General features: G+C 36.3%; 1 protein-coding gene across 1 annotated transcript in view; it reads right to left on the bottom strand.

Annotated features, from left to right (window-relative positions):
* Positions 1-26,194, bottom strand: part of STK3 (serine/threonine kinase 3) — a 339,257-nt gene that overhangs the window by 123,555 nt on the left and 189,508 nt on the right. The window contains exon 9 of the mRNA XM_081070826.1: positions 11,311-11,503. Coding sequence (XP_080926952.1) covers positions 11,311-11,503 — 193 coding nt within the window. The remainder of the gene's footprint in view (positions 1-11,310; positions 11,504-26,194) is intronic.

The raw sequence follows: 26,194 nt of genomic DNA, 5'->3' as shown, positions 1-26,194 counted from the left end.
AGTATTGTTCTTTTTTTTTAATATTGCTTTGGCTATTCAGGGTCTTTTGTGGTTCCAAACAAATCTGATGATTTTTTGTTCTATTTCTTTAAAAAATGCCATTGGGATTTTGATGGGAATTGCATTAAATCTGCATATGGCTTTGGGTAATATGGCCATTTTAACTATGTTGATTCTTCCAATCCATGAGCACGGAATGTCTTTCCATTTCTTTGTGTCTTCTTCAATTTCTTTCAAAAATGTCTTATAGTTTTCAGCATATAAGTCCTTCAATCCTTGGTTAAGTTTATTCCTAGGTATTTTATTCTTTTTGCTGCAATTGCAAAAGGAATTGTTTTTTCTATCTCTTTTTCTGAGATTTCATTGTTGGTATATAGGAAAGCAATGGACTTTTGTAGGTTGATTTGTAGCCGGCAACTTTACTGTATTCATTGATTGTTTCTAATAGCTTTTTGGTGGAGTCTTTAGGGTTTTCTGTATATAGAATCATGTCATCTGCAAAGAGTGACAATTTAACTTCTTCATTCCCAATTTGGATGCCTTTTATTTCTTTCTCTTGCCTGATAGCTCTGGCGAGGACTTCCAACACTATGTTGAAAAGCAGAGGTGATAGGGGACAACTTTGTCGTGTTCCTGAACGTAGAGCAAAGGGCTTCAGCTTTTCACCATTAATTATGAGATTAGCTGAGGGCTTGTCGTATATGGCCTTTATTATGTTGAGGTATTTTCCTTCTATACCAATTTTAGTAAGTGTTTTAATCATAAATGGATGTTGTATCTTATCAAATGCTTTTTCTGCATCAATTGATAGAATCATATGATTTTTGTCCTTTATTTTGTTTATGTGATGTATCACATTGATGGATTTGCGAATGTTGAACCATCCTTGTGCCCCGGGGATGAACCCCACTTGATTGTGATGAATAATCTTTTTAATGCATTGTTGTATTCGATTTGCTAGAATTTTGTTTAGGATTTTAGCATCTGTATTCATCAGAGATATAGGTCTGTAGTTTTCTTTTTTTTGTGTTGTCCTTACCAGGTTTTGGTATCAGGGTAATGTTGGCCTCATAAAATGAGTTAGGGAGTACTGACTCTTCTTCAATTTTTTGGAAGAGTTTGAGCAGGATTGGTATTAGATCATCTTTGAAGGTTTGGTAGAATTCACTGGTGAAGCCATCTGGTCCAGGACTTTTGATTTGGGGAAGGTTTTTGATGACTGATTCAATTTCGTTACTGGTGATCGGCCTGTTTAGATTTTCCAGTTCTTCATGGTTCAGCCTTGGAAGGCTATATGTTTCTAAGAACTTGTCCATTTCTTCTAAGTTATTAAATTTGGTGGCATATAGTCCTTTATAGTATTCTTGGATAATCCTTTGTATTTCTGTGGTGTCCCTGATAACTTCCCCTTTTTCATTTCTGATTTTGTTAATTAGTGTCTTCTCTCTTTTTATCTTAGTGAGTCTAGCCAAGGGTTTGTCAATTTTGTTAATCTTTTCAAAGAACCAGCTCTTTGTCACATTAATTTTTTTCTATTGTCTTTTTGTTCTCTATTTCATTTAGTTCTGCTCTGATTTTTGTTATTTCCTTTCTTCTGCTGACGTTGGGTTTCGCTTCTTCTTCTTTTTCTAGTTCTTTAAGGTGTAACATGAGATTATTTATTTGGGATTTTTCTTGTTTCTTGAGATAGGCCTGTAATGATATAAATTTCCCTCTTAAAACTGTTTTCGCTGCATCCCAAAAATTTTGGTAGGATGTATTTTCATTGTCATTTGTTTCCATGTATGTTTTGAGCTCTCCTCTAATTTCTTCTTTGACCCAGTCGTTCTTTAAAAGTATGTTGTTTAATCTCCAGGTATTTGTGTTTTTTCCTGCTTTCTTTTGCAGTTGATATCCAATTTCAAAACCTTGTGATCAGAGAATATGCTTGGTATGATTTCAATCTTAAATTCGCTGAGGCTGATTTTATGTCCCAATATATGGTCTATCCTTGAGAATGTTCCATGTACACTAGAAAAAAATATATACTCTGATGTTTTAGGATGAAGTGCTCTATATATGACCATTATGTCCATTTCATTTAATGTGTCATTTAGGGCTGCTATTTCGTTATTTATTTTCTGTTTGGATGATCTATCCATAGCTGTCAATGATGTATTTAAGTCCCTTAGTATAATTGTGTTTTGGTCAAGTTCTCCCTTTAGTTCTGTTAATAGTTGCTTGGTGTATTTCGGTGCTCCCTAATTGGGGGCATAAATATTGATGACTGTTATGTCTTCTTGTTTTATAGTCCCCTTTACCGTTATAAAATGTCCATCTTTGTCTCTAGTTACCTTTTTCACCCTGAAGTCTGTTTCATCTGGTATCAGTATGTTTACACCTGATTTTCTCTGGATACCATTTGCTTGGAGTGTCAATTTCCACCTTTTCACTTTGAGTCTATGCTTGTCCTTGTAGCTGAGATGTGTCTCTTGGAGACAGCATATGGTTGGGTTTAGTTTTTCGATCCAATCTGCATACTGTGCCTTTTTATTGGTTAGTTCAGTCCACTTACATTTAGGGTGATTATCAATATGTGAGGATTTCCTGTCATTCTATCTTTAGTTTTCTGGTAAGGCTGTGTCTCCATTGTTTCTTTGCATTTTTGTTGCTGTCTATTATTTCTGTGTGGTGGTATTCTATGATGTTTCCTTCTGTTTCTTCTTTTACTACAGTATATATTTCAGTTTTGGATTTTTTTTTGAGTGGTTACCCATAAGTTTTTGTAAAAGAAAGTTTGATATTTATAGAGTATTCCATTTTCTTTTGCATGCTTACTTTCTCCATTCCCATATTCCGGATCAGGCCTTTACTCTCCCCCTTTTTATGTTTTGGTTGTCACAAATTGTCCCTGTTGATGGTGGTCGAATAGCCTCCTTTAGTATTTCTTGTAGTGCAGGTCGTGTATTAGAAAATTCCCTCAGCTTTTGTATGTCTAGAAAGGTCTTTATTCCTCCTTCATATCTAAAGGATATCTGTGCTGGATATATTATTCTTGGTTCATAATTTCTCTCTTTCAATAGTTTGAATATTTGGTTCCACTCCCTCCTGGCTTGTAGAGTTTCTGCTGAAAAATCTGATGACAATCTAATGGGATTTCCTTTGTAGGTTACCGTCTTCTTTTCCCTGGCTGCCTTGAGGATTCTTTCTTTGTCACTGATTTTAGATAGCTTCAGTACAATGTGCCTTGGAGAAGGCCTGTTGGAATTGAAGTGATTAGGTGTTCTATTTGCTTCTTGGATTTGAGGATTGAGTTGTGTCCACAAGTTTGGGAAGTTCTCATCAACAATTTGTTTGAATATATTCTCTGTTCCCTTCTCTCTTTCTTCTCCTTCTGGCATGCCCATTATTCTAATATTGGTCTTTTTGATGGAGTCAGAAAGTTCTTGTAGAGTTCTTTCATTTCTTTTAAGTCTCAAGTCTCTTTCTTCTTCCATCTGTGTAATTTCCAGGTTTCTATCTTCTATGTCACTGACTCTTTCCTCTATCTGGTCAACTCTGCTACCTAAGCTGGTTGTTCCATTCTTAATTTCTTCTATTGAGTTCTTAATCTCCAGAAATTCCATTTGGTTCTTTTTTAAAATTTCAATCTCTTTTTCCTTAAATGCTTATGTTGGTCTTAGATTGCATTTCTGAGTTCATTAAACTGCCTTTCTGTGTTTTTTTTTGCATCTCGTTGAGTTTTTCAGAATTGCAATCTTAAATTCTCTGTCATTTAAGTCACATATTTCCATATCTTTAAGTTCCTTTTCTGGACACTTTTCACTTTCTTTCTGAGCTGTCTTGTTGGTTATTCATGGCAATTGCTGATTTATTATTTCTCTTCCTAGACATCTACAGGAGTGGCTTCTGCAACAGGTTGATAGGAAGAGGTCTTTCTTTTGTTTTCCAGTACTTGTTGGTAGAATGTTTTATTTTCTCTCCGACTGCAGCCTTTTATTTCTCTCTCACATGGTAGTGCTATGTTTTCGCTGCACTATTCCAGCTTCTCACACAATGGGAGGAATACCCTGGGAGATGGGCTTCTCCTCTCTTAATAGTTCCTGTGTTAATAGTTCGCCTGGGTCACAGGGCGCAGTGTCCGTTTGAGTATGTGGAGAGCTTTTGAAATTCCAAAGCTCTTTGTGCACCAGATTCAGAGCCCATATGTTTCAGCAGTTCTGTTTACTCCTGCAGGGATCCGCCCAGATAGGTGGGGCAGGGGCGGGGTGAGTTGTGAGAGGTAGCCCAGAGCAATGGTGGTGACCACCACCACAGCCGGTCCCACTCCACAGCTCCCTCCACTTTGCGGGAACTAATTTGGCTGCGAATGTGTGTCTCTGGCCCACAGTTCTCAGAACAGCAAACATTCTGTTTTTTTGATCTGACATTGCTACTGTTCCAGGCAGGTGGGGGTGGGGCAAGCTCTGAGGGCGTAGGAAGGGGGCGGCTAGTCTCAGTGCCTAAGGCTTCCCTTCTCTGCTAGGAAGTGAGGGCTTAAACCACCGTTTTCAGCCTTCTTCCCTCAGTCTTTTCTCTGAGGTCTGTGCCATGAACATTGGGTTCAGCTGTGTTATATGCTGCCCACTCATCCCTGTGGGCCATAAGCGGAGCCCTAGGAGTCCGAGTTCTTCCCTCTACCACAGCTGCGGTAGTTCTGGGATGCAGTGAGCTCGGAGCACTGAGCTAGGTCTGCGTCCTTCGCCCTTGCGGCTCCAATTCCGCACTTCTCCCTTCCCTTCTCCCCCGCTCATGCGCTTCGCTCACCTTTAGGTGAATTCAGTAGTGGGCCTCTTTATCTTGCCTGTCTGCTGCGCAGGGCGTTCTTTGTGGAGTTATAGTTGTTCAATTAGTTGTAAATTCCAGAGGAGATTTACAGAGGCTCACCTCATGCAGCCATTTTGATGACGTCTCCTCAATCTAAATCTATTTTTAAAATAAAGATGCCCAGGCCCTGCTCTGGTCTACAGAATCAGCAACTCTGAGAGGCCACTGCTATGGTGTACACATGTGAGGTTAGTTACATGGACCCTAAACTAGGGTTTATCTTGTTAATCAAGTCTGCTCCAGCCAGTGGAGATCCCTTAAGATCCTGATTCTGTCTCAGAATGTATTTTTATTTTCCTCCATTTTATGTCATTTGCAATTCTAATGGACTTTTATTCTATAGCTTAATCCAAGTTTGTACAAAAAATGTTAAACCAGCCAGGACTTTGGCCTAAGCCTTACAACACACAAGGAGAAGTCTTCTGGTTGACAATAATTTATTACTTAACACTGTGTCACTGCCTCTGGTGAGCCTTCTTTTTGTAGTAGTTGGCAAATTCAAGACTTCATTTCTAGACCTCCTTGCACCTTATCTTGGATAAGTGTACTTTTTTACAACCATGAAAGACATGTGTTTTGTTTTGTTTTTTGTTTTTTTTAACAGCAGCATCAGTCAGTAGCCTCACAGGTGCTAAGGGGTGGTTGCCGTAACATTGGTAGTTTTCTAGTCCTTGAATAGTAAGAGATTGAGATCAATCTGAATTACTGAACTCAACAGTGACAATGGCAGCCTCTGGATTCGCTGTCTTCCTGCTGACTGTAGCAGCTGCAGTAATTGCATACGGGGACACTTCTGCAGTTTTGGGGGGTGGGAGAGTCATGCCTGGAAGCCTAGCTACACAGCCTTCTGGTCCAACCCTTTCATTGATTTTATGAATATCCAGATCTCTGACTTAAATCTCTATATGGTTATAATACCTAGAGTAGTTTCTGTTTCCTCCAATAAACCCTGACTGATACAAGCCCATTTGGGTATAACTGTTCAACCCTTACAACAGAACTATCAACTACATACTGTTTATAAGGATATCATCAAAGACCTTGTCAAATTCTCTTCCAAAACCCTAAAACACAAAATCCAAACCCTGCCTTTTCTCTGATCTAGAATTTTAGCGATGCTGTCAAAAAAAGGAAATTACATTATTCTGATATGATTTATTCCCACTTAACCTGAGCTGACTTATAATGATCCAGGTCTCCTTTCCTAAAGAACTCACAGATGTTCTAGAATCCTGTCCAAGAGGGATGTCAAGCTCACCAGCCCCAGAGTAGTGATGTGATTTGGGGGTCAAACCTAATTCCACCACTTTCTTGCTACAAAATCTTGAACAAGTCATTTACAATTCCCAAGTGTCAGTTTCCTTAGTGGTAAATGGAAGTAACAATCCTACTTTACAAGGTCCTTGTGAAGAGTCAATACAATAATGTGTGCAAAGTCTGGAGCACAATGCTTGGCCCCTATTAGACCCTCAATTACTGATAGCTATAACCTGAGAAATTGACCTTTTTTCTCTTTTCTGAAAATAAAGTAAAATAAAATTTAAATACACTCTTTCATGCTTCCATGACACTTTGCCCATTTTCTCAAAGAGACATCAAATTTCACACACAGCAGAATCCAGTTCCCTTGTCTGCCAGCTATCACAATACACATTATTGATCATCGTCCCAGTAGGGAGATATCAGATCAGCTAAGCGCTCCCTTACTATTTCCTCATCTTGCCATTCAAATCGCTTGTATTTATATGTGTTGTTCTGTTCATTTTGCAGATCATTATTCTCTATAGAATCCCCTCTGGCTATCTTACAGAATAAAGAGAGATGGAACAAGGTCTCGGAAGAGGCAGAGAAAGTCTGGAGCAAGAGCTATTCAATGTCTCAGCATCTCCAGTCCTGGGAAGATCAGGCCTCCCTCACTGTGCAGGGAAACAGGTCTGGGCCCTCCAGATGTTCCAGCTTTCCATATTGTTGGAAGCACAAACTGACAGTCAGGTGAAAATTATTCTTTTAAAATATCTACTGTATTTAAAGCACTGTGTTAGGTGCTTTATATATTTACCGAAATCAATCCACACTTAAACACACACACACACACAGAGACAAATATTCGTCACTAAAGCTCAGAAAGGATTAAATAACACATAGTTAAAAGTGGTCTGACTTTAAATCCCATGCTCTTTTCACTACACTGTATCATTTGCTCAGAAAACATTTAGGGGATTCTTACTATTGTGCTAGGTATTAAGTACTGGGAATACAATGGGGAATAAATAGATAATCACACAGAAACAGGTAATTATAATATAATGCAACAACTGCTATTCAGAATAACAGTGTGAAGTGAGATGGTAGACTATGGGAGAGGCACCCATCCCTAGCCTGGGTCAGTAGAGGAAGCAACCTCTTGACTGAGCCTGAGAGGAGGAATATGAATTAGCCAAGGAAGCAGGAATCCAAACAGAGGGAGGTATTGGACAGTGCAAAACAAAGGGATTTGGGCAGAGTAAAAGCCCAAAGTTAAAGATGAGAATTTTGAGAGCTGAGGAGCTAGAAGGAATAGTGAGACATGAGAATAAAAAGGTAACAAGAGACCAGAGCACATACTGCCTTTTAACCGAGGGTGGGCTCTATACAAAGAGCAATGGGGAGCACTGGAGGTCCAAAAGCAAAAGAGAGAGATGATGAGATCTGTATGGAAAGTAGGAGACCAAGACTGGAAGCAGAGAATCAATTAGGAAGCCTTGTAAGTGCGAAACGACGAAGACCTACACTAGAGAAATGCAAGCAGAGATGGTAAGAAGAGGGCAGAGATATTTAGGAGGCAGAACTGAAGAGACTTGATGTTAATTCAATGAGGGGGTGAGGGAAGAGAGAGAAGTTAAGGACGACTCTAATTTTCCTATCTTATTCCAAAGTCCATGTTTAAAACACCTATAAAGCTTCTCCACATTCTCACATGATAATGTTGAATTTTTTTTTCTGGAAGGAGGAAGAAAGATCATATACTGAAACTGAGAGGAGAGGTGGCAGAAAGAGATTTAGTGAAGGTCTAAAATAGCCACTTTGTTGTAGCATAAGAAAGAGCTGAGCAGAGAAACACAGGCCTAGAGGAGTTCTGAGCGCCCCACTGGGGTTGAAGGTCCTCATCTCTACATACGTCTCCGTCAGCACTCACATGCCTGAGCCTGTCTCCATCAGTACTCAGCAGCCACAGTGAAGATGCAGAGAAGATGGACAAATAGATTGATCCATGGTCACATTTTGCCAGGAGAGGGTAAAAAGACCAATTAGGTAGAAGAGTTAAGGATATAAGTAAAAGAGGAGCTAAAGCCACAAACATAGCCTCTAACCTGACGGAAGAGTGCGGCTCTTCACTGGAAACCAACAAAAGATAGTTTCCCCTCAAGGCAACTAGAGCTAACAATGCAGCCCCAGCTCTGTAGGACCAGAAAATTCTACCACAGGGACAAAGCTGAGTAGATCTGAGCCGAACAAGGCCCCAGTCTTCTCTTTGCTAAAACTACTGCTCTCCCAACATCACCCACAAACAAATTGTCTCTACTACCTCATCAATTTGATGACAGTGGATTCTTGACCTGGTCCTAAGCTATTCCTTCAGGATAAAAAGATTTAAATGTTGATTTCCTTAATGACAACCAACCTGCTTACACTCAGTGTCAACCATTTGTATTCCAACTGGCATAGACCGATCTGGATAAAGTATAATACATAAGGAAGTAGAGATCCGTGAGTAAATATTGGCTGGTGCCAGAGTGTGAAAGATCTTGGTTACCCAGATGAAGCCCGGCCATATGTGGTTAATGAGGAGGTCAAGAGAGCAGTGAATGGGAAGAGTGGGGTGGGGGAGGGTAAAAGTAATGCTATCACTGCTGAAACCAAGTTCGGAGAGTTCTTGAGACAGTTCCTTAGGGTCCAAGCCCATTTAAAAGCAATAAAGTCAAACTAAATATTTTTTGTCCCTTTTCTCCACTTTAAGATCTTTTAACAATTTTGCTTCCTAGAGTCAAAAAACCACACTTGTTAGAAGTGAGGAAAACAGATTTGTAATTTCTGTCTTCATGGATAAAATATAAAAGAATATGCAAACAATGTAAATTAACAAGAATACTAAATCAGGCAACTCATTTGAAACTCCAATGAAAATCAGAATCCTCAGCACACAATATAACATTCTAGAGATTAAAACAAATTAAAAATAATATATTGCCATAATCTTTTTAGGGAACAAAAATGATAAAGACACAATAGCAAATAAGGCTTTGACTGATGTGACATAACCTGAGAGCTCATACCAACTAATCTAAGAAGTTTTAAAGAAGATTTAGATCATGAGGAAAACCAAAACTAAAAGTAATCATGCGGTTTCAGAAAAAGTAAGCTCTCCCGCATAACTTCACTATTGCTATACTACAGTATGATAATCCATGGGGAATACACTAACATCATTTGATTAGACTGGGGGGAACATGAAGTCCTACATTACAGAATGATGCCTAAATTGCAGAAACTTAAAATACATGGCAAGTTGGCTCAAGGGATTTAAAACTCGCTGAAGTACATAAAACAACTACAACTATATAAACCACTATCTGATCAACTTAAACATGGCTTTCAGTAAGATCTCAATAATATGACCATACAAACATAAGATCATATTGAAATAAGATTTTAATAATACGATTTTTTTTTAAAAAACCTCATACATTGGACATAAAATTATAACATATAGTGAATGATTTCTGTGGCTGTCAAAGCTAAAAGTCACTACACAAAATATGTAGAAATCAGCGATGTAATTAATGATAAATTGTCATCACGTCTCTTCCTTGAAATACAACAATCTAATATGAATTAGATTCCATAAAGACTCATTTTTAAACCACTGTTTATATGCTGATGTTCAATTATATGACTACATGGAAAAGTTGTTCATGTAGTTTCGTAGGGAGCTCAGTAACTCACTAGAGATACAACAAAACACTCAAATGATTTTCTAAATGGTCCGCTAAGAATCATGAAGTTTGATTTCAAGGTTTGTATCAGCTTGTGGAAAAGTGATGTAACCTGTCATATCCTAGGGTATTTTTGATCCACAGGGCATATGACTCTAACCAGTAACACTTGCTATCTTTGGAGGCCACAAGACCCTCCAAAGCAGTTGGGTAAGCGTGTTAGGGATGCAGAAAGCCTACGCTAGTCAGAAGCCTAGCTAGAAATCTCAGGAAATCCAGGCCAAAGCCTTAGGAGACCAACAATCATGGGAGATAGAAAAATTCAATACCACCCTCACACCCCCAGGATTAACTATCTGGCAATCTGTTTGCATTTTGTGCTTCATGACCCTCCCTTTCAAATGTATACAACCATAATGGGATAGATATACTAGGAAATGTGAAGAAAGCCACAGCAGTAAGCTAAATGACTTAAAGCTATGAAGTAAGACTTATCAAGCAACCTCACAGGAGTAGCAAAAAGAAAGGGGCAGGCAACAAATACACACACATACACCAGAGGAAACTCTTACCTATATACATTTTACAATATCAGCAAAGCGCTTAAATATGTATAACTTTCTCGGTTCTACAATGCAAGAAGTCATGTGTTACTGCTTCTGTGCCCTGCTGTCCTGTGTAGTGGAAAACTGCCTAGGGCTCAGATTTTGACATTAACCACACATGACGAGAGTGGTGGGGGAAGAAAAAGGTCAGGAGGCATCAAGAGGTAATAAATCCGTTTTTGCCTCTAACTGAAATCACAATGTCCTACATTGTTAACTGCAATCTTAGAATGCCACATATATAAAGAAGTGCTAGCCTGTGAGAGTATCTACCTCATCACTCTGTAAACAGTGGACACCAGAGAGAATGTCTCAGGCATCACTGTAGCCCCTGCAGCACCTGGGCACTGTGACTCACACATGACAAGCAGTAGTAAATATGCACTAAACTGAATTTTGTGCATGACTATCCCTGTCTCTTGATCTTTCTTTCTAGTGTTTCTTTTTTTCTTACGTCAGCCCTTATTTCTTCCCTTAGCTTACATGCCTCTGTCACTGCAGCTTAACTGATAATTTAGACAACATGAAATAATATTATGTTGCATTTATTGGAACAGAATTTTAGGTTCACTTTTTTAATTGGAAAAGTAAATGTTAGAAACACAATATTTTATCTCTAAAATACTTCACAAATTAAGTTATGGGTTAGCATCCTCCAAGAGAAAAAAGTTCCATAACCCTAAGTTAAAGATGTGCTGCTTTTCTGTTATACTTAACACAAATTTTGTTTTAGTTCATTTCTGCCCTACGCTTTTTACTATTAATTAAAGCAAAGAAACAAAATTTTCCACGACTGCGTATAAAAAGTAACACAGAACTATCCTGGTTCTTATAGAAGTATACTTTCAAAATAGAAAATTAATATTCAGTGGGGAAAAGCCACATACTTTTCATAGTTCCATCTTCTTCTTCTTCATCCTCACTGTTTATAACCATGGTCCCCAAGTCAGATTCTAACATCGTGCTGTTATGTTCGATCATGGTCTGCGCCCCTTCACTCATCGTGCTTGTGGCCCGCATCGTGCCCACACTTTCTGAACTAGTCTTCACCATGGTGTGGGAATCCAGCTCATCTTCATCCTGCAAGTGAAATACTGCAATGAAGGAACTTTCCTAAGACAGCTGGATTTCTTAATTCTTAACAATAGTATGAGCATATTATATCTTTAATAATGAAAAATACTTCTATTACTAATTTTAACATAAACATGCACATGTTATCCTAAGAGCCAAAGTTATCCAAAATAATCTAAAGCTTTAGGTAATTAGAGCTCAAGAAATGGAAATTGATGCAATAGGAGGCTGCTAGCTGATTTTAAAATAAGTAAGATAGGTAAGTTATCAACAAATGCCTAACAAAGAATAAAATAAATAAGAGTACATTAATGACAGAACATGTTATCACTATTGTGACGGCCACAATAATGTTTGTAACGTTATACAAAGGTTATTTGCTTTTTAAAAATTGTGATAAATATACGTAGAATTTACTAGTTTAATCATTCTTCAGTCTATTCTTCTGTGGTACTAAGTACAGTCACAGTGTTGTACAATCATCAACTACATCCAGAACTTTTTCATCTTCCCAAATAGAAACTCTGTACCTTTAAAAAATAAGCTCCCAGTACTTGATAACTTCCATTCTACTTTCTGCCATTCTGAATTTGTCTATTGTACTTCAGATAAGTAGAATCATGAAATAAATGGTGTTTTGTGTTTGGCTTATTTCACTCAGCTTAATGTTTTCAAGGTTTATCCATGTTGTAGCATGTATCAGCATTTCTTTCCTTTCAGACAATAATATTCCACTGTGTAGTGTGTGTGTGTGTGTGCGTGTGTGTGCGAGTGTGTGAGTGTGAGAGTGCGTGTGTGCGTGTGCATTCTGTACCATATGGTAATTCTATTTTTAATTTTTTGAGGAACTGCCAAATTGTTTTCTACAATGGCTGTACCATTTTATATTCCCACCACGAGTGCATAGTATTCCCATTTTTCCACATTCTTGCCAACACTTGTTGTTTTCCATTTTTTTTAATAATAGCCATCGTAAAGGATATGTGGTTTGATGTTTTTTCCCTAAAGACTAGTGATGTTGAGCATCTTTTCATGCACTTATTGACCATTTTTACTTCTTCCTACATATTATAGATAAATGTCTATTCAAGTCCTTTGCCTATTTTTGATAAAGGTTGTTTTTTGTCATTTTTGAGTTGCAGAAGCTCATTATATAAGCGTAGTCTGTATATTAATCCCTTATCAAATATATGATGCAAATATTTCCCTTCATTTTATAGGCTGTTTTTTCACTCTCTTGATAGTTCCTTTATATACTTTTGATAAAGTCCAATTTATCTATTTTTTCTCTTGTTGCCTGCACTTTTCTTGTTTCCTAGCCATTAGCTTTTAAATGTAAATTCACAGAATAATCAAGTCAGTAATATAATAACAGAAGATGCTTTTTAGAATGTTCACCAAGAAATAAACTGGAATACGGCCATAAAAATAAACTAACAAATTCTGTCTGACAGACCAAACAATTTGCTATTTTGAAAAGTTTGATCATGTACTGAAATTCATTTATACTTATTCTACTTATTATATTTAAGTAGAAACAAACAAGCATAACCTAGTTTGACAGAGGTCAAAATGCAAATATGGAGAATAGGACATCCATGTTTTCTCAGCTGTTTCATAGCCCTCTTCTTTCTAAATCTACATGATAAATTAAGCATTATATCTCAAAGTATTTTGCTCCTCTTTCACGAGCCTCTCCTCTAGAAGATTTCTTCATTCTTAACGATTTCAACTATCTAATATGTTGAGGACTCCAAATCCTGAAATTCTCCCTACTTTACTACTTAAATACTGAATGATGTTTAGAACGCGAATTGCCAAATCAGGTATCATCTCATCCATCTCCTTAGGCCCTCTTGTCTGCCTCCATCCCCAACAACCACAGTAATCTTCACTAGCTATCTGAGGTTTATTCTTCTTCGGTTTATTCTTTGATTCCCTCTACAGTCAACAAATTCTTCAAAAATTCTCTCTACTCCATCGCTTCTTTTGCATTCCCATTGGTACTGAGTAAATTCCTCATTACCTCATACCTCGGTTACTACCAGAAAAGCCTCTTAACTGAAGAGTCTCTACCACGTTGACCTTCTAGAATCACAGAGATGTCAGTTCAAATCCTGGCTCCAATCACTTATTAGACACAATACCTTTAGGCAATTTATTTAAACTCCCTGAACTTTAGTTTCTTTCACTGGCGTTATAATGATTCAATGAGAAAAGGTATCCCGAATGCCTGCATACTACTTGGAACAAGGTCAAAGCACACATACTATACCAATCTTTCATGAAAACTATGTGTATGACAATATCTTTCTACTGAAGAATCTATAATACTCCCAGTTCATGCCTTCATGAAAAAAAAGCTAAACATTTCTGCCTAGATTTTAATGACCTCCATGTTATCTTACTTTATCAGGCAAATTCTATTTTCCCATTGTTCACATATGCTCCAATATAGTCAGGCTGAACTTAACTGAGTCGCCAGCTGCCAAAAACCCATATAATGCTGTGCCCATTAAATCTCCCTCTGTACTTATGTTTTCTTCTCTACCCAGAATATTCTTTCCTCTCTATCCCTTTTGACAAATCCTACCTAGTCCTAGATCAAGTATATGTTACCTTCATGGCTAATTCAGTCTTTATTAATTATCCTCTTTTCCAGACTTCTGTAGAATTTATAATCTGCATTATACAATTTTGCATTTAAATTTATGATCTCATAACTGTTTTGTAAAATCTTTTATAAATGTAAGAACCATATGGATAAGAGTGCCTTACAGTACTTCTGAATCTACTAAAGTGTTTCATTTAGTATCCCATATACAGTAAGCATTCATTATATATTTAATTTTTCACAGAATTATGAACTCATTTAGTAATTTGAACCCTCATTTTATATCTTAAAATAACTGAGGCCCATAGAACTTAAGAGACTTCCCCAAGGTCACACACCTACTTAAAAGTAGAGCTGGAGGTATACAAAACAGTGTAATAGACATTTACACCCCTCACAAAGTGATAACCCCCCCTCCTCCAATCTAATACATCTGAAACTAATAAAATAAAAAAGAAAGTAGAGCTGGAAAAACAAAACAAACATAGAGCTGGGAATAAGAAACTAGTTCCTTTATTTTTCAGTCCTTTATTCTACTAAGTACATGTACCTTACATTTAAATTTTGATCTACTTGAATGCTTAAGTTAAAGGTATAGGATTATAGTTTTAATAGCTCATGACACCAGTTCCTACTCCTGAAGAGGCCCATATATATTATTTGGTCCCTCCTAGTCAAAGCCACTATCTTCTCTCACTTGGACAATTAAAACAACCTCCTTAGTTTTTACTGCTTCCACTATTGCCCCCTTTGGTTTCACACACAAAAGGCAGATTGATTCTTTGAAAAGACAAATCACATCATGTTACTTTCCTGCTCAAAACCGTGCTTTTGGCCTCCCATCACACTTAGAATAAAATCTGAAATCTTTATGAAGGCCAAATGTGACCTGGCCCAGTAATAGCTGCAATTCCATCTTCTATCACATTCCTTCTCACTCATCAAGTTCCAGCCATGCTGGCCTCCTTCGCTGTTTCTTGGGCATTCTAAGCATGTTCCTCGTCGAGCCTTTAAATTGGCTAATCTCTCAGCCTAAAACACTCTTCCACATGACAGCTTGATCCTTTACTTAAATCAAGTTTCTCCTCAGATGTCACCTCTTCAGTGAGGCTTTTTCTGATCACCAATCTAAAATTGAAGGCTCCATCATTCTTTTATTCTTCTGTATTCTTCATAGCCTATGCCTGGCTTCTCTACCACTAGAACGTAAGTTTAATGAAGACAGAAGACTTCTTTTTCACTGACGAATCCCTAATGCTTAGAACACCTGCCACAAAGTAGGTACCTAACAAAAATTTATTTAATGAGTGAATCAATTTATATATTCACTTATTGATTCATTCAATTAGCATTTAGTATAAATTTACATGTCAAGGAATGGACCAGGCATTGGGGATGCAAAGATGAATTAGAAACAGTTTTGTTCATTTAGTTTTTTTAAGGAGTTTCAGGTTTAAGAGAAACTGACTGACATGTGAACAATAAATTACAAGGCAATATGTTAAGTGCTACAAGAAAAGCATTGGCAAGTACAATGGGAGTACCAAGAGTGGTGCTTCTGACTCTGCCTTTGACAAGTGAAGAAACCCTCACAGAGGAGGTGGCCCTTAAACTGGGTATGGAAGGATGAGTAGACTAGGTATGTTTTATATATATATGTATAAAGGATGATATATATATATATATATATATATACACACACACATATATATACATACTATATATGTATATATATAGTGTTTTGTATATATATGTGTATATATATATATATATATATATAGTGTGTGTGTGTGTGTGTGTGTGTGTGTGTATACACACACACACAGATATATAGTGTTTTCCCGAAAATAAGACCTAGCTGGACAATCAGCTCTAATGCATCTTTTGGAGCAAAAATTAATATAAGACCCGGTCTTATTTTACTATAATATAAGACCGGGTCTTATATAATAAATATAATATAATATAATATAATATAATATAATATAATATAATATAATATAATATAATATAATGTAATACCCGGTCTTATGTTAGTTTTTGCTTCAAAAGACGGATTAGAACTGACTGCTGGGCTAGGTCTTATTTTCGGGGAAACATGGTACAACAAATAAATAGAGGAGCAAAGATTCTAAGTAGGTCATTCTAATTCTAAAGCCCAAGATCTAAGTTCCAATTGGAAAGCCTTTTTAAAATTATCCACAGCATTTCTTAAGTCTAATTTAATTATATTACAGGTTAGCTAGAGCATGTTTCATTTTGATAAGTTAAGAGATGAAAAAACTAACACATATAAATAAACTGATTTGCACGTGGTCAAAAAGCTAATGATAATAATAATTTTTTTTAAAAAGGTGGGATTTACTTTTCCCAATAGACCCCACTAAGGAGGGAGGGAGAAAAAAATGGATTTTCTATCAGTTCTTTTTAAAAATCTACTGCTGGTTCAATATTTTATCGTGGTTGCAACCAATTTATCCCCAAAACACTAAATTTATTTTTATATGTGTGAGTTGTTTGTCTCTTATCCTTGTAAGATTCAGTGCTATGACCACTAAACTTAATAAGAAACGTAACATCTGGTTGGTATGAAATAATACTTTTAGTCTGCCTATAGTTGATATTAAAGTTAAATCTACAAAGGAATAATGAAGGCTGCACCTCTGGATTCACAGAATTGGCTTAGATAATCTATAAAATTATAAAAAACATTCAATCAGGTTTCGAAAGGATTGCTTTTACTGCTTATTAATTTTACTTACATAGTCATTTTGCTAAAGGATGCTAATTTAATTTACAAACTGACATTAAAAAAAAGTAGCAATGAAAAAAGTGGTGAGCACTCAATTCACTAATGAGAGGATGGAAGCCAAACAGTAATTAACAAAGTAGAGATGGAATGAGAACTAAGTTATTGAAATTAGAAAACTCACTTGGTGATGGTGTTAAAAACTTTTTAGTAACACCTTTTACTTGTTAAAAATCATTAACTCTGGGCCAGCCCGGTGGCTCAGGTGCTTGGAGCTCCATGCTCCTAACGTCGAAGGCTGCCAATTCAATTCCCACATGGGCCAGTGGGCTCTCAACCGCAAGGTTGATGGTTCAACTCCTCCAATCCTGCAAGGGATGGTGGGCTGCGCCCCCTGAAACTAAGATTGAACATGGCACCTTGAGCTGAGCTGCCGCTGAGCTCCCGGATGGCTCAGTTGGTTGGAGCGCATCCTCTCAACCACAAGGTTGCCGGTTCGACTCCCCCCTCAAGGGATGGTGGGCAGCGCCCCCTGCAACTAGCAACGACAACTGGACCTGGTGCTGAGCTGCGCCCTCCACAACTAAAATTAAAAGGACAGCAACTTGACTTGGAAAAAGTCCTGGAAAAAAAATCATTAACTCTGAAATTCTTGAAATTTTAGATTATGTTAAAATTTCATTTGAAACTTTTTACATTTTTGTAATAAAACACAAATTTATAATGTTTTTCCAATGCTATACTTCATTTACATGGACCCTGTTATTCCTCACAAAAGAAAAGTAGAAGAAAAACATGTTGATACTTTATAGAAAAAGGTCTGCAGAACAGATGCTTCCCACTGCAGAAAGCAGACAATTCCAGTAAGGAATACAATAGCATTTTCAATCAGTGGTCATCATGTGCCAGGAATGCAAAACAGAGTACTGATGATAATCCAGGTTATGAATCATAAAATCCACATGGAATATAAATATTTGAAAACATTATTAGGAAATCCTACTCCATTGCTTGGACAGATTTATGCTTATCACAGTCTGAGAAATAGTCAGAAACTCTGCATTAGATATCTTTACATTTGTAATACCCAATAGCATAAAAGATTTTCTAATTATCCAGCTACTATTTGACTGATTTTAAGGATATTTACACGAACATTTTAGAAACCATTTGTCACTTGCAACATTAATGAGATAGTTCAACTATTCCTTAAGTACGTATCTAATTGGAAATATTCTAATTATTTTATTTCTTTTCTTAAAATAAATACATCTTTATTGCTAATATAATTATGTAACAGCACATTATCAGTATAGAACAGTGATCTTAATGGCTTTGATTCAACTAGACAATTCTATTAAATATGCATTCTGCTACAGTATGAAAAAAATATTTTTCAGGAAAAAAATGAATGTGTAAGATACATAAGTGAACCAATTATGTAAAAAGTTGCAATATTATGATGGTCTAGATTCTTTGAAACCTCTTGGAGATGCTTATTACGTAGGAATGGCACTAACAGCAAACAATAAACACAGCAAACATACTACAAATGCATAATGGAGTTTTCAATATCCATTGTCTGGGAATTCCTCAATGGCCCCAAACAGAGCTGGGAACCAAAGTGAGAATAAGCTAAACTTGACCTTAGGGCTGCCTTAGAGGTCTGTGATGATAAGGGTGGGGTGAACCATGGCATCTATTTTAGTGGATTATAGGGAACAAAAGTTCTCCACAGAACTGACACCCCTGCTCACATTGGGAATCTTGAAGATCTACATCCTCAGTGAAAAGGTAGACAACAAAAAATGTACTCATAGGCCAAGGTGACATGCAAACTTGTCCATCTCACCTGGGCTATGGGGAAAGATGGGAAGTGCATGGCGACGGTGCTTCCTGTAGAATACACAGACATGGGTTTGGACTTCCTAATATTATCCACATGCTCTGGGGAACCCCATGCTGCAAAATTGACCTAATTCAGTGCCAGTATGGAAGCACTCTGGTACCTGATGGAAACAAATGAAAGTCTACCCTAGAGAGATTTATACTCAACCTTCAACCAAGAGCTCAATCATTCAGAGATAAAATCCAGCTAAACTTCAGCCCACAATCCAAACGATAAACAATTAATAAACAAACTACTGAGAATGGGTAGAAACAACAGAATTAACACTTCTTGCTTCCTAGAATTAAGTTAGTCCCCTTAGAAAGCTGGGTCTTTCTAAGATAAAAATTTCTAGGAGAAAAATTAGAAGTGTAAACAGTGGCATTCTAGATTGAAAACAGCAACAACAAACAAAACAAACACAAAGGTAGAAATATTCTGGCTAGAATGGAAAGCAGTGAGTTTGACTGCATTAAGGGATGGCCTATAGCTTATAGAGTGCTTGAACAGTGGGAGACAGCATAAGTTGCTTGGCAGAAGATAGGAACCTCAGGGACTAAAGGATGAATTAGAAAAGAAGACTGGAAACAGAGAGAATGAAATCAGAAGATTATTACTGAAATCTGTATTTGAGGTAATTAGAGCCTGTACTAAAAAGGGTCCTATAGAAATAGAATGACAAATTGAACCTGAAAGAAATTATGAAAGAAGAATAAAAATATTCTAGAAATTTTCTGGACAGTCAAATATAATGGATCTAAAATAACTCCCATAGTATGAACCTAAGGAGACCAAACTGACTCTAAAGAGAAAATTGTGTAAGATTCTAATTTGAATAGATGAAGACAAAAAACAAAATAGACAATGCCAATTATTTGGAACTCCCCCCTCCAAAAAAAATGACTTAATGAAATTTGCTACTTCAGCATATAATGAAGACATTAAAATATAATTATTAATTTGTGATGAAAGAGTCAAATGAGAAGTCAACAAGGCATGTGCAATACAACTTCAAGGAAATGAACATAAAATTGGGGGGAAACTGGTAGGAATCTTTTACTTCTCTCCCTGTGCATAATTAAATCAGGAGTTGGTGTTTATGCTAACATGCTGACCTGTGACAATAAATTTTCATCATTACTTGAGGTAAAAAAGGCAAAAATCAAAGGGTACTATTATTGTCATTTGCTTGATGTCTCACATGGAAGAGCCCTATGTACCATTAAACTAAAAAATACTCTTTTGTATAGTAAAGTGAAAGTACTGAAATGACCCAACAGAGCATTACTTTCAAATCCCACTTCCACATATGGTAAAGGATAGCATTTAAGCCATTGTCCCCATTATCAATATACCCTGTAGTATCTACTGTTTCTGTGTCACAAGTGAAATGGCCCACAGCAGGATCAACTGGTTAACTCTAGTCTCAATACCACACTCAACCCAACTAAGCTCAGAACTACTGAGAAAACATCAAAAATAATCTCAGTGGACACTTGTCTTGTTAGGGAGACCACTTCAGGGATGGTGTAGATACCTGACCACAGCACTGTACACCTGAAGCTGAAGCAACGAATGTCAACTATAATTTAATATATATATGACCACAGGATGTGGAGTACAGCGTAGAGAATTGAGTCAATGGAATTGTAACAGCTATATATGACGTCAGAGGGACAGTAGATTGGGGGAGGAGGGTTATTACTTTGTGAGGGGTATATATATAATTACTTTTTATATATATAATTACTTTGTGAGGGGTAACAATATAATATACTATTATATTGTTTTGTACACCTGAAACTAATTTTTAAAAATGGAAATTGTTGAAGTCATGATGGAAATAAAGTAAGCTTCTAAAAATTAAAAAAAAAAAATAGTAATCTCCTTCAACCACTGCCTCAATGCCTGACAGGCTGAAAAAAAGTAATCAATTGGTATCCACCAATTAAAAATTACTAAAATTTGAAGTATCTGAAATATGTACAAAGAATGAAATTTCCTCCCATTGTTATGAGTAGGTGGTCCGATTTCACTGCAAAAGCAGCACAAGAACTTACACAGCTGCTGTCTTTGACATACCTGTCTTTAACAAACAGAAACTTCTGCCTTCACGGATCCTAACTGTCTGCATGTTCACAGGCATGTTTTAAAGTTACATCAAAGCTTTCAGGATCTCTAAAAATCATAAAGGACTTGTTCATCAGTATAACAAGCCTAAATGATGAGAAGGCGTGTGGGCAGGACTTCAGAGGCTTCATGAAACAAGACTGCACAAGCTCTTGGCATTATATTAAAAGTTTCCAAACAAAAGATTATCTTACGTCCCTGTGCAAAATACTGATATACAATAGAGTACAATAAAAGTAAAAGCAACCTTAGCCATGACTTTTCTTTTATCTCTCACAGCCAAAAGCATGTCAAAAGATTAACAAAATATAAAGATTATGAAATCTAATATTTTTAAATAAAAGTAACACCTTTAAGAACTGTTGCTACAAGCAGTTTATAAAAAATCCACAAGAGGGCACCAAAGACAAAAGACTAGAACAATTCCATTAATTGGATATTTACACAGATAAAACAGGTTCATAAAATGGGTTATTACATTTAGTTTACATTTTATATTACATTTACAAATTTTTATGAAGAAAAGATACATCCTCTGAAACGGAAAAAGAAAAACCCAATGAGGATACAGAAACATTAAAATTAAAAGACAATTGAGGTCTAGTTAGCTCAGTAAAACAAGAGAAAATAAAAGTTATAAAGATTGCAAAGGAACAAATAAAACTATCTTTAGTCACAGATGACATGATCGTCTGTAGAAAATTTCAAAGAATCTACAAAAAATTCCTGGAACTAATATAATAAGCAAGTATAACAAGGTCACAGACTATAAGAGCAATATAAAATATCATTTACTTTCTATATACCAGCAATAAACAATTAAAATTTGGAATTAAAAAATTTGGAATTAAAAAAACATTTTGAATAGCACTAAAAGTAAAAGAAACACTTAGGTCTAACAAAATATGTACAGAATCTGTGTGCACTGATGAAAGAAATCAAACATCTTAAAAAACAGAGACATTCGATGTTCATGGATTAGAAGACTCAATATAATTTCTTCCTAACTTAGTATAGATTCAATTTAATCCCAATAAAAATTCCAACAAGCTAACTGTAAACGTTGACAAAATAATTCTAAAGATTACATAGAAAGGCAAAATGCCTATGACAGTTAATACTGAATAAGAAAAAGTTTGAAGACCCACAGTATCCAATTTTAAGACGTCTATAAAACTACAGTAATCAAGACAAAGAGTAGTAATGACAAAAGAATAGACACATGTATCAGTGATACATCAATGGAACAGAATAGAGAGCCAAGAAACAAACCCACACAAATACAGTCAACTGATCCTTGCAAAGGGCACAAAGGCAACTCAATGGAGAAAGGAGAGTCTCTTAAACAAGGGGTGCTGGAACAACTAGACACCCAAATGCAAAAAAAAAAAAAAAAAAAGACCTAGACTAGACACAGATGTCACAACTTTCACAAAAATTAACTCAAAATAGATCACAGACCTTAATATAAATGCAAAACTAGAAAACTTCTGGAAGCATAGGATAAAATCTGTGTCACCTTAAGTTTGGTGGTAGATAAAACACTAAAAGCAAGAGCTAGGGGGAAAAAATGGATAGGGGGTATTAAAACTAAAAACTTCTGCTCTGTGAAAGACACTTCAGAGAATGAAAAGAAGCTACACACTGGAGGAAAATATTTGAAAAACACATATCATATGAAGGACTTGTGTCCAAAATAAACAAAAAACTCTTAAAAATCAACAAGAAAATAAACATAAAACAATTATAAATGGGATAAAGTACTGACCAGATACCTTGACAAAGAAAATAAATAAATGTCAAATAAGCACATAAAAAAATGCCCAACATCTCTGTCATTAGGAATTGCAAATTAAACCAATAATAAGATACCACTAAACACTTATTAGAATGGCTAAAATGCAAAAAATTGATGATAAGAATTACTGGTGAAGATGCTTAGCAACAGAAACTCTTACTCATTGTTGGTGGGAATGCAAAACAGTATGATACTGGAAGAGAGTTTGACAGTTTTTTACAAAGCTAAACATACCATAAGATCTACCAGTTATGGTCACAGATATTTACACAACTGATTTGAAAACTTAAATCTATACAAAAGCTGGTATGCAAACGTTTATAGCAGCTTTATTCATAATGGCCAAAACCTAGAAGTAGCCAAGATGTCCTTCAGTAGGTGAATAAACAAACAAACTGTGGTACATCCATTCTGTGGAATATTATTCAGTTTAAAAACATGAGCTATTAAGTCACAAAAAGATATAGATGAACCTTAAACGCATAAGTGAAAGAAGCCAGTCTGAAAATGCTACATGTGTAGAATTCCAATTATATGACATTATGGAAAAGGCAAAACTATAGATGGTAAGCAGATGAGTGACTGAAAAGTGTTCATGGATAGAGGGAAGGTTAAATAAGTAAAGCATGGGAATCTCTTAGAGTGGTGAAACTATTCTGTATGATACTGCAATGATGGATATGTGACACCATGCACCTGTCAAAACCCATAGAACTTTCTACCATAAAGAGTGAACCTTAATGTATGCAAATTTTAAAAATTCATTTAGGCCAGGAAATCCAAGAATGGAATGCAGAATGTAACACATGTTGAAAAAAAAAACCAACTGTATTACAAATGTATGAAAGAACTTCATTGGGGAAAAAGGGTGCTAACCTAAGTTATTTTGGAAGTGAATAAAATTTGTAAGGCTAAAAACAAAAAGAACTGTACATAAGCACTATGCTCTAGTTGATAAAGCTGTTTCCCATGGGAATATGGGTTAACAATTCTGGAACTACTGTACATGTATACAGGAACTGAAACGTTTAGTAATGTTTAGTAATGTTTGGGAGCTAGGTTTCTCACCATTGCAGTGGGGGGTTATACACAAGCAAGGGGAGGCAGAATGATCCATGTGGTAATGAATTAAGAGTCAGATACACCAGTATGAATTCATGTTTAGCTTATACATAGTTATAAACATGTGTTATACATAAGTTAGTACACACACACATATCTCCTTTCTTTGTCAGGTGAGAGGGTCTATAAGTAACAACATTCTACAATAGCAACCATCACACCTATAGTCCAGATCTTGGTTTCTAACACCACTGTCTAATAAAAGGAACTCGGCTCCTAGGATTTCAGGACTGTGGTAGAAAATATACAAAATGAGCCAAGAGTATCTTATAATGTCAGAGAGTAAGAAAATACTTTTTAAAAAAAGCAAACCGTCAGTGAATAAATGGGGGAATAGATAAATCTGTGTAGAAGACTTCCAAATAATTCACTTGCATATAGATACTCTGCCCTCCACGATGGGGAGCATAACTCCCACTCCTTTAGTGAGTGCTGTGTGTTGTGACTTGCTTCCAAAAGGTATAGTATAGAAAGGGGGAAAGAGTCATTTTATTGTGGAAAAACCTGGCAAACACTACCTCAGCCAGGTGATCATGGGTAACATCAACAGTGATAAGCCATGTTGACAGACTTCGTCTGATATTTTGATATAGCAAGAAATATATTTGGTCTTTGTCCCCAGTTTCTGGCACAGAGCTTCTAAAACTGTTATAATTTCCTGATGGGTACCATACCTGAGTTTATGCTAATAAAGTGACTCGTGGAAGAAAAGGGCTGTTTGCCAGGGGAATCAACCACTGGTAAATTAGAGGGTTGGAACTTTCAACCCCACCACCCTGACCTCGAGGAAAGGGAGAGGGGCTAGGGATGGAGCATATCACCAGTGGCCAATGATTTAATTAACCATGCCTATATATAGAACCTCCATATGATGATGGAAGAACTGACTCTGGTGGTAAACACAATGTGATATACAGATGATGTATTACAGAATTGTACACTTGAAACCTATGTAACTTTATCAACCATTGTCACCCCAATAAACTTCAATTTGAAAAAAAAAAGAACCTCCATAAAAACCCTACGAAGGGTTACGAGAGCTCCCAGGTTGGTGAATATGCACATCGAGGTACTAGGAGGGATGCAAGATCAGAGAGAGGACATGGAAGCTCCATACCTAGCCCTGGGTCTTTCTTCCATCTGGCTGTTCTTGAGTTACATCCTTTGTAACAAACCAGTAATAGTAAGTAAAACATTTCCCTGAGTTTTGTGAACTGTTCTAGAAAACTTGATCCATAAGAGAGTGTTCTGGAAACCTCCTATTTATAGCCAGTTGGTCTTGAGTACAGACTTGTGATGGACATCTGAGGTGTGGGGCAATTTGGTGGGACTGAGTCTTTAACCCGTGGGGTCTGTGCTAAGCCTGGGTAGTTAATGTCAGAATGAATTAAATTGTAGGATAATCAGTTGGTGTCCACAGGGAAATGGGTAATTGTTTAGTGTGGAAAATCTACACAATTGGTATCAGAAGTGTTATGAGTAGAGGAAACAAGTTTTTCCTTTAGTACTCTTGATATAATGTGATGAAACTAGACTTCATCTCTGTGGTCTTCCACCCCAAACCAATAACCAGTGTCATCATTAAGAAAAAATCAAACAAATCCCAACTGAGGGACATTCTACAAAATACCTAACCAGCATTCCTCAAAGTTCTCAAAGTCATCAAAAACAAGGACAATCTGAGAAACTGTGACATCAAAAGGAGCCTAAGGAGACGTAATGTGGTATCCTGAATGGATTCTTCCTACACAGAAAAAGAACATTAGGTAAAAACTAAATCTGAATGGAGTATAAACTTTAGTTTAAAATATTTATCAATATTGGTTCATTAATTGTGACAAATGTACCACACTAATATGTTATTTATTAATAGGGGAAACTGAATGTGGGGGTATATGGAAACTCTGTATTATTTTTTTAATTTTATAAACCTAAAACTATTCAAAACTTATGTTAACTTAGAAAAAGAAAATGAAGAAAATCCTTCACTTTTTAGTTTGAATAATTATTTATGTCACAAAGCCCAATGCTAGAATCTACACGTCACCAGTTTTTATCTACGTAAGAATCAGCTAGGGAGCTTTTAAAAAAGTCTCATGCCTGGGTTTAAGCTTATATCAATTAAATCAGAAACTTATCAGAGTAAAAACCAAATACTGTTTGTTTTTTTTCTCCAAAAATAATACCCAGGTAGTTTAAATGTACAAAGAGAGATCAAATGATCTAGCCATTTGCTGAACATTCTACACATTCATTATATTAAGTATCACAAATCCCAAGGAATCATTTTTCCATTAGGGGTAACTATAGTATACAGACTTTAAGTGATTCACACACATATATATGTATATATATGCAAATATGTATATGCACATATACATACACACATACATACA

The sequence above is a fragment of the Rhinolophus hipposideros genome, assembly GCF_964194185.1.
Source record: "Rhinolophus hipposideros genome assembly, chromosome: 13".
Lineage (NCBI taxonomy): Eukaryota > Metazoa > Chordata > Mammalia > Chiroptera > Rhinolophidae > Rhinolophus > Rhinolophus hipposideros.
Note: the sequence above shows the minus strand (reverse complement) of the source record. Positions and strands in the feature narration are given on the sequence as shown.